General features: G+C 37.0%; 1 protein-coding gene across 3 annotated transcripts in view; it reads left to right on the forward strand.

Annotated features, from left to right (window-relative positions):
* Positions 1-9,591, forward strand: part of LOC143176985 (lateral signaling target protein 2 homolog) — a 48,296-nt gene extending 38,705 nt beyond the window's left edge. For 2 of the 3 annotated variants that reach the window (XM_076374684.1, XM_076374686.1), the window contains exons 4-6: positions 312-2,686; positions 3,400-3,686; positions 4,599-9,591. In XM_076374684.1, coding sequence (XP_076230799.1) covers positions 312-2,686; positions 3,400-3,686; positions 4,599-4,882 — 2,946 coding nt within the window. In that variant the 3' untranslated portion in view covers positions 4,883-9,591. The remainder of the gene's footprint in view (positions 1-311; positions 2,687-3,399; positions 3,687-4,598) is intronic. The other variant, XM_076374685.1, reaches the window with a different exon arrangement.
* The last annotated feature ends 797 nt before the right edge of the window (positions 9,592-10,388 follow it).

Consider the following 10,388-nt stretch of genomic DNA (forward strand, 5'->3'; position numbering starts at 1 on the left):
GTTCCTTTGGTTATCTTGCTTTAATTTGGAAAAATTGTTTCCACAAGTTGGACACGTTTTGAACCATACAGCATCAATGGGCAACAAAAAGCTTCTAGTTGTGACTTCAATGAGGATGCATTAAGTTATTACCTTAATAGAAAGTTATAACCGTAGCAGAAAGTTGGTCATGCAGCATCTACACGTAGCACTTTTTACTTGTAAAAGTATATATTTATTTACGTACTATCATACGCAAAAGCAGATAGAAATCCGAAGGGATGCATATGAATCCAAAGATAAACACTAAAGCTCGTTTCTTTTTATTTTAGACACTTCTTCTAAAAATAAGAGAGCTTCTTTGGACGTTGAACAACCGCGAGCTGAATATGTTAGAAAAGCTGTTGTGCTCGAACGAGGAGCCACCGGGTCCCATCACGCAGTCGTCGAAGTCGGCGTGCCAGGATATCCCGGACTTGGAGGAGTTCGTTCACAATTTTTATACCGGTTACCCGAACTGTAAAGACTTCATCGTAGATTTTTACACAGTGACGAGAAACACAGGAAACAATATGGACGAGGTAGCGAACGACGTTGTTCAAACTCTGATCGAAGAGGGAGAGAGCGTCGATCGCTTGACGGAGGGAAGAAGCGATCCAGAGGATGAGGAGGAGGAGAGGCACGGTGATTCTGAGAGGAGTGTCGTGGAAATCGGGCCTAATTGTTTAAACATATCCACAGACGGGTATGAGGAGAGTGTAAGGTGTAATGGTAGCGTGAGGACATCGAGTGAACGAGAAAGTGTTGTTGACGAAGTGCAATACAATGTTAAGAAAGCGTCTTGTAGTTCGAACGGTAGCAGACAACAGTCCTGTGATGATAGTCCTTGCTCGAGGAGGGACGAGGAGGACGCGAGTTCCGTCTTCTCGGCGGTTCAAAGTGCCAGTGCACAGGCCAGCGCGGAGAATAGTGTTTCTAGTACAAGCGAGAGCAGGCAGGATGGCCAACTGCACAAACAGCAGGAGGATTTCATGACCTCCGATATATCCGAAATACTGGGCGGGTCGGACAACATCGAAATTCCTCAGACACAGTATCTTCTCAACCAAGTTTCGCACGAGAATAACGTGGCTGGTGAAACTGTGCATATACAGAATTCCCTGCCAGACTTGGACTCGAAGAAGCTAATCTCAGAGGCGAACAAGACCTTGTCGAATCTCTTGCTAGACGGCGATTGTCAGAACGAGATCTCTGAGCAGACTGACTCGGGCATCTGCACGGTGATATCGTCCGAGAACACGAGTCTCTACGACAAGAGTCCTGAGGAGAAGAAAACCTTCGCGAATGAGATTCATCAGGATGATCAAGGCTTGGACGACGAGGACACACAGGAGAATACCAGTTATTCTTGCTCGAACATGAACTCACCTAAGAGGAAGAGTTCTACGATCTCAGACAACTCCTGCGTCTGTAGTTTGAGAAGCGTGAAGACGGTGACGTCTTTGGACCGTTCGATAGAGGTCCACAGCCTACATTCGACGAGCGAGGCGGCGAAAAACATTCCAAGAATATCCTCGAATTTCGATGGAACCAACGAGGAGTTTGTGGGAGTTGCATATGGGAATGGTCACATATCTGTATGCGACTCCAATCAGTCTAGCTTTCAAATCAATTATACCGAGAACTGGGAGAACCTGAATCTGAACATCGACGCGTCTACGTCGAGGAAGGAATTCTGGAACGATCTTAAATGCGAGAACTGTCCGTCTACGTCTCAGAGTATAGGCAAGATTGGAACGAAGATCGAACAGTACGCGCATGATAAGATAACGTCCAGGAAGGTGAAGGACGAGAAGCAGAAACGACGGCATCAGCGGAAACACGAGAGAAACAACCAAATAGTCCATCATGGAGTACAAGAGAATAGGACGCAGAGTTTTCCGCATGTACGATCTGCAACGAGCACAGAGAGTTCCAGGTCGAACTCTACCGATCGTTGTTTGAACCCTAGATTGATCAGTTATGGTGCCAGTTTGCATCCCAGCCAGAACACTAGGCAAATGCCGAATTTCGGGAGTCACAGTCCTCACGCGAGTCCGAGGCTACAGCACTTCGAGATGCGCAATAGCTCGGTGCAACGAGTAGGTAACAGCGTGGCACTGAAATCGCAGAGGAACTTGTCGCCGCAGAATAGAAAGCTTTTGGACCATAGAAGATCTAGATCGGAACAGATCAGTAGAATGAAGAGGAGGGACCTCGAGCACAGGGACAGGTACGAACGTGTTAGTCAACGTTCGGAGCAAACCAAAAGGAAATTGGGAAGTAGGAGTCCCAATGAATTGATGAACGATGGTTTGGGACCAAGGACGGATAAGAGTGGCTTGGCGATCGAGCCAGTCTCTCCAGTGATGCCGCAGAACGTTTCGTATGGAATGCAGAATGCTATAAAAGACAATAATACGCAGAGAACTACACGAGCGATAAGACTGGCTAGCGCGTCGGCGGTTTCTGATACGCAGTCTTTCAGTTCGGACCATTCGTTAATACATAAGCCGGATGTGGGGTCCAGTTCCAGTTGTTCGAGCTGTTGCGACTCGAGTTCTGAAACCAGCGAGTTTCAGAGCGACTGCCAGGACGATGAGGAAATCGCGCTGGCGATGCAGGCTGCTGAAATTGCGAACAGGAATCAGATTCGGGCGAAGTTTCGGTAATAAGCGTTTCTTGTGTATCTTAATACATGTATTGTTAATTGATTGGGAACAATCGATTAAGCTTATCTCCCTTTTGCGTAACGATATGCTTCGCTATTAACCTAAATTGTACTGGGTTGGTACATATGATACATTGAATATACAAATTTTAATTATGCAATAACGATTAATCGGTAACATTTCTTATTGTTAGGTTAAAACGCTTATATCATTTGCAATCTGAAATATTACATGCACCAATTCAAAATTTTCATAAAATTTCTTCTATTTAAACACCTTAATTATGTAGCTTAAGAAAGAAACAAATGGCGAATGCATTGTCAAAAGCAATACGACTCAAGGAATGCGGTTTTGAGACATGAGCATAAGGCAATTAGGCAAACAGAGCCCTCAATTCAGCGCTAAAATTCTACTAATTCAATCTCAGAATTGTAGAGTTTATTCAAAGGAAGAAGATAATTTTCTTCAGATAACTCTGTTCCTTTTGTCAATTTTATTTGTTTAGTAAACTTCTCTTCTTCTAAGCTCATAGTTTCATGCCTTTCCTGAAGACCATCCTTTTTTGAGTTGTTACACTTTTGAAATAGTTACATGTATGAACTGATGAATATTCTTACTATGAAATACACGCAAATTTGAGTTCATGTATACGTGAATCAGATTAAAGCAGGAAATATGTCGATAAGAAACTATTATGATATTGTTTTAGGTCGTCGGAAGATCTTATTCATCGGTTATTCGTATGCATAGCCGGTGTAGCTGATCAACTGCAGACAAACTTTGCCTCGGATCTACGTAACATTTTGAAATGCGTGTTCCTCATGAACAGTAGTCAAACCGTAGATGACGCGGAGACGAAAGATGAAAGTGTAACGACGGATAATCAGTTGGCGAGTCCTTTAAATGATACGGGTACTAACCACGATAGACAAGATTCACTACAGGAGTATGAAGACGATTTGGAAGACACCACAGTGGTGAATAACCAAAACACAAGTACGTATTATTCTTCAAAAATATTAGTATATTGTTGGAAGATATGTGTTATTACATAAGAATAGATTAAAGTTGTCAGGTCTATATAAAATGAAAATTGCACATATTGTTTTTCTCTATATCACAGAAGATATAATGATATAAGTCATATTAGAAAAGTGATTAACACTATTATGTCCGATGATTTTCCAGTGGTATCATGTGAAGCATTAGTAGCCATTGATGTCATACTGATGTCATGTTAAGCTATGTCCTCGCTGAAGCAATAACAAAGAACTTTTTGTTAATGTTCCATGTTTTCTGAAAAAGTCGCCCTTTGTTGCCAAATGTTCCTCCAAGTTTCTTCACGTTTCTGTTACTAGCAATACAAGTTAATGGATCAAAGAAAAATAGGAAACATGTATCAACGTAGTTTGTACACTCTGTTACTTCTTTCTTTTTCTTTCTTCAGTCATCATTAAACAGTAGATGTTTATGCAAATTCCAGCTTTCATACATAGAATTAGAGGAGTACAACCAAATTAGAGATTTGTTTAATTCTTCAAATTCTATAAAGTGTATTTATATTTCAACATTTTGTACATTCTTGTATATCCAAAAATATCATAAATGCACGAATACATTCACGACTTGGAACAAATTAACTGCACACTTAGCATAAAAAATTTGTTCCTAGCGGCAAGTGTAGTCTTGATAATGAAACAAGGTCAAAGTTATATTGCTTCAGCGAGCAATGAGTGAGAACACTAAATTAGTACTAACCTGTGATAAAAGCTACACTTGAAACTAGTCGGTCATCATAGTGTTTAAAGAGAGGCTTAAGTTAAGATGATCATTTTGCCTTAAGTATATTACAAAACTGTAACTCAGCATAGTAAATCAAATCCACTGACATTAATTTCTTATTTACAGCTTCTCATGTAACTGAACGCGGGGAGGAGTGCGTGGAGAGAGCACCCGCTTGGATTCCTGACAACGACGCGCCGAGGTGTATGGCTTGCCACGCAGGATTCACCGTGGTGCGCCGTAGGCATCACTGTAGAAACTGCGGCAAGGTGTTTTGCGGTCGTTGCAGCAGCAACAACGTACCCCTACCGCGTTACGGGCACACGAAACCCGTGAGAGTATGCAACAGGTGTTTTCTCTATCAAGTGACGCCCTTCACAGTTTCTTCGCAAGTAACGCCTGCGAGCTGAACGTTACCAGAACGAGGTATACAATTAGGGGATTCTTTTCTTCATTCGCTACGTTCTTATTAATATTCTTCGAGCATTCAGAGCTACGTATTCGCGCAGGCCATTTATCTGTTTTTTTCTTCTAAATAGAGATACGATGTTTCGGAGTTTGTCTCTTAGGTAAACGTTACGCAAATATAGATATATATATAAATACCTATAAATTATAAATATACACGCCTATAGAGTATATTAAAACTCGGTAGTGTTGCATTCTTTCGATTTTTATGAAATTTGAGCATCTATTGGGAATGACATGCATATGTATAGAAGAGTGTGAACAGCGTGTTCGAGAAGTGGGGAAACTTAAGGGCATATGTCTTTATTTTTGGATCGTACAGTTGGAATTTATAGAGCCTAGCTGTTGAAGTTGTAGGCGTTATGTAGGTTATGTATGTTTCAGTTTTCCATTTCCGAAGATGGTCTGTTTTATTGGTACAGACTTCATTTTATGTGTTTGATAATGAATGTGTGAAACTGATTGAGACAGAATACAGTGCAGTAAACTGTAAAATTAGGAAACAGAATCAAAGAATTTAAAATGAAGAAAGTATAACGGAAAATGTGGAAAAATCATTGGGTTGGAAAAAGATAATTGAATGGCAATTCTACATTTGACAATGCCAAGAAAATGAATATGCGTCTCTTAATTTTCTTCGCTTCCCCGATACACGACCTTTATTTCTAACAATCGTCAAACAATTATCTGTTCTTAATTAGAGATTATCTAAATAGAAAGGAGTAATGAAAATCGAAACAATGTCAACATTACACGATTGTTGTTTGCGTTAATTTGTACACTTATGTGCACTTAACTTGTAAAGTTAGATAAATATCGGCGCCGATCGCTAATATAATAATATTTTTACACTTGTCGTGATCAAACATTTTTAAAGGAGCTAATTTCCAAACCAATTGTAATATAATTTAATCTTACTTGCGCGTAGACGATAAACGATCTGCTTTATGGATCCTGAATTATATTGAAAAGAAGAAAAAAAATGGAAAATTTATCGAATTCTCATCTCTATCTCTTTTGCGTCAATTCTCTTCATCGACGTTCCGTTTATATTTTATCTACTTCCGTTAGGTGTGTTCATGTAAATATAAGCAACCGAATTTCTCATTAGTATCGTGTTATGCTTTACGTGTGCGAGAATCGTTCTTTATACAGGGTATAATACAAACTATAGAAGTACCTTCAAATGTGAATTATTTACATCCATTTCTGTACTTGCATACCTTTACTTGCAAAAATTACACTTATAAAAAATGTTACGGCGTTGAGACTAAACCCACTATTTAAGTAATATGCTGATTCTCAAACTATTAATCAGTCCCTCGCTTAAGTGATTTATCATATAATTCTTAGTAGCAATTAAATTCACTTTTGGAGATGCGTTCATATTTAACAATGTATTATACTTACCCTGTATAACCACAGCGTAGTTCGCGTTTCCGACTGGGTCAGTTTTAATCGTTTTGTAAAGAGAAGGATCGTCAGTGGCGTACGTAAACTATACATGTTCTACAAGGTAACCAATCAACTTCTCCAATGTATTAGCAGATTATGGCGAATTACAAAGGTCACACATACAATGGGTCTATCTTAATTTATTATTGAATCAGGCATTGCTTAGCCTTGATATCAAATTTACCAGCTATTGATGATCACGTAGACTGTAGACTACAGTGCTTATTCAACTTCTACTCGTTGACTAGTCTATTTTTATTCGCTGTGCTTCATAGCTTCATAACGCGGAGCATGTTTATACTATATTCGCTGCTCTTTACTAGCTTCAGTAATAATTACTTACAACTGTAAGCGACCTTCATTTCAGAAAGAAATAACATCAGTTTCATGTTATGTAGAATCTATTATAATTAAAATGATCTGCCAAACGTGTTGGAAAAATTTGTAAATTACTTTGTGGAACATTTTGTATAGTTATATGAGCTGAAGAATATATGGGTATATTGCGTTGTAATATAGAATTGTTTGTATTTATATATATATATATAATTTTGGAATATACTGTTTTTAGGTAAACGCAAGACTCTTGAATAAGATAGCGCAAAAATGTTACGCTGCTGAAACAGTTGAGGTGAAGGAGACGTGTATCGTTGACTGAACAGAAATCCTTGCGTCGTGTTTGACTCCAATAATATCAAACGTTCGTTTCGACGATAGTGATCGAGAGAATTTTTCATCTGTAATATACAATTAGCCAGAAGAGATTCATAAACAGGTCACAATGGTACCATAATTTCCTCATCGTTATCTTGATACTATTATGATTAGTTTTCATTTTAGTTCTCGTGTATCCCCCATGCTGCACAGTGTCCAGATAACACATTTGCGTTATCGAGTATTCTGAACACCCACTTTCTCAAAAACTTTAAGTAATGCGTTTAAAGCCTGCCCACGTTCCCAAAAAGAGTCTTTTATTAAGAGTGATAAGTCTTTAAATTTAAATGAAATTAGTTGTATGTAAACTACTGCGAAAATCTTCATTTAAATTTAAAGTACATTCAGTTGTCATTTCAGTTTGTCATCCATTAAGCATGACAAATAATATTCCTTAAATGTCCTCCACAGTGTCCTTTGGTAGCATCTTGAAAAAGACCCAATTTTTTATTATATTCTTGCACAATTGAGGCTCTATTTCACCAATTTTACTGATAATAAGTAACGTTCCTCTTAACGTCCTTAATTGGTTCATTGGCATAGACCCTAGATTTAACGTAGTGCTACAAAAAGTAGTTCAAAAACGTTGAATCACACGATCTCAGAGACCGAAGGTTTATGACATAGAAATTAGGATTCTTCTAAAATGTTACCAAACGAAGCTATGGAGGACATTTAAGCGATATCGTTTTCCATACTGAATGGTACTGAATGTAATTTAAATTTAACTGAAGATTTTCATAATATTTTATATACAATTTATTTTATGTAAGTTCAAAGATCTATCAATTTTAATAAAAGACTCTTAATGAAAGACTAGCTATAAGCAGCGCAAAGTCTTTCAACTAAAATCCATAAGCGAATCATCGCCGAACGAAGGGAGAAAGTGAACTTTCTGTTCTAATTTTGTGCAAGTTTACCTTGACAAAACGAAGATGCTGTAGTGGAAGCCTGCGCGAGTCCCGATAAATCATAAAAGACAGCTTCTAAGCATCCCATTAGATATCCCGTGATTTCACGAACCTTCAAAGTGCAGCGGCACGTTTTACTAACTTCTGTGCCAAATATATGTGACAATAAGTTTCCTGTTCGATAACGCAGTTTCGCACGAATTAGATCTTCATACTGTCAGATGACCGGCGCAAATTCTATGATCCATTTAGTAATTACTAATTACCCTAACGAATTTGCATCGCTGATTGTTGCAAAGAAAGCTCGACGACCGTCAATTTTAGATAAGAAAGGAGAAGGGTCGCCACATTTTGTGGGCGTTTCGATTTAAAAGACTGCTTTTGATTGTAGGTCCTTCAGGTATCATGCAACGGGTTCGATGATTCGCCGCTAGTTGTTGCAGACTCGATTGATTGTCCTTTTCACAGCTTTATCTGTTGACTGCTTCTACAATCGTTTCCTTATTCACAATTGCCGCTTGTCAAATTTATTACGCGATCGGGTGGGTACGTGTGGAAGTTTATACGATTTATCCGCGATAGCAGACATACGCAACTTATTGCAAATTCGATTGCTCACGAGGAAAATCTAGTTAAGGGAGATTAATTTCAATAGGAAGATTCATACAGCGCGATTTATCTGTTCCAACTATTAAAGAATAGGGTAATTATTGCCTACAAATTCCATTAAATTGTTGTGTCTCTATGGGCATATCGGTCAATAAAAGATGTACAAGAAGTTATTATAGTTTTCTAAAAGCTAATGATTTAGAAATACCAAAAAAGATATGAACACTGGGTGTATTAGAGTAAGTGATAAAAAAAAAATGTGAGTTATATATTGTACTGCAATATGTTTTTTATTTTAAGTTGCAAACAGAAACTTAAATAGTTTGTTTATCAAGGAGTAAGAAGTATTTTTCGGAAATTAAATTTCATTTTTACGTTTTGTTGGGTTTATTATGTTTACTTGAGTTTATTCTTTTAAATTAGTTTCAAATAATTGATTGTTTATTTTAGTTGTTTTTTATGTTAAAAAATACCGATTTTTCGAGATGTAAGCTAGCTTGCTCGATTTAAGAGACTTAAAAATATTAGAGTATAACACGATGCAACGAAAATAATCATTTTATTGGGGTAATCATTGAATTTTTTAAAATTATTATTACAGTGTAGTGTAACACGACTACTGCCATATTTACTAACAAGATACTTACTGTTAGATATCGTGTGTAATTGAAATAGTATAACCGAATTTAAATTTTATTTGTCTAGTATACTGTGGATAAAACTAATGTCTTTAGTAATTAGTTTCTAGGAGGGATTTGGGTATAAATTTATTCCAAAAATGCTACCAAACTTTTGTGACTTAAATACCAACTTGAGTCAAGAACATTAAAACCTTTTCTTTTCTGCGTTTAATTTATGTTTCGCAAAACCTTTAGATTGCACAAAAGCAAACAGATCTTCACTTGTTTTTCATGTGAAAAATTTGTGTTTTAGTTCATCCTATATTTTTAGGTCACTGTATGTTCTAAAGAAAAAATATTATAACACATTGTTAGTTTCATTAATACTCTATTGTTTTATACTATCACTTTATTAATTACTTTATGACATATTATTTCTTCTTCTAATTTTTAGTAAGATTCATTATAAGAAATTAATTAAAAAATAAAATATAATTTTCATTTAACTACTATATTCATTAATTCAATGGTTACCCTGTATAGGTTTAATAACGAGCTTGCTTGTAATTGCATTTCGAATTCAACTACGAAATCTTACTAACAAGTATTACAGAAAAATTAAATTGAAAATTTGTCAGATTCGAGTCAATTTGACTCAAATTATGTATACAGTCAGTGCATACTAGACATAATAATACGTTGTGTCATTTAAAATTTGCCTGAAGATCATGTTCAAAGCTTGGTCTTCTCCAGATCTTCAATGTATTCCCTTTTTGGAGGTTTTATCAAAAGTAAAATTTGTTGCATCTATTCGAAGCATTGGCAGCAGTGCGAGAGGACACGTTAGGTGATCGTTGGGGGATAACTGCAAATTTAAAGACTTCTGTAAACACCGTATTAACTTCCTTAAAAAATATACAGAACGTGTAACATTTTAAGGATTACATCGATTTTAGGCAATATTGTCGTTAAGCTTAGGGAATTACTTTTCACGTGCAATCGATGCCTTGTTAGAGTATTGCTTTGCATCCTACAAGAACGCTGTCGCAACTCTTCGCACCAGATCAGATCATCCACGTATAGACAACTTTTGACTGATAATATTAGCTCAACAAGTGAGGACAGAGCAATTATTTGAT

Source organism: Calliopsis andreniformis, chromosome 3 (genome assembly GCF_051401765.1).
Source record: "Calliopsis andreniformis isolate RMS-2024a chromosome 3, iyCalAndr_principal, whole genome shotgun sequence".
NCBI classification, from domain to species: domain Eukaryota; kingdom Metazoa; phylum Arthropoda; class Insecta; order Hymenoptera; family Andrenidae; genus Calliopsis; species Calliopsis andreniformis.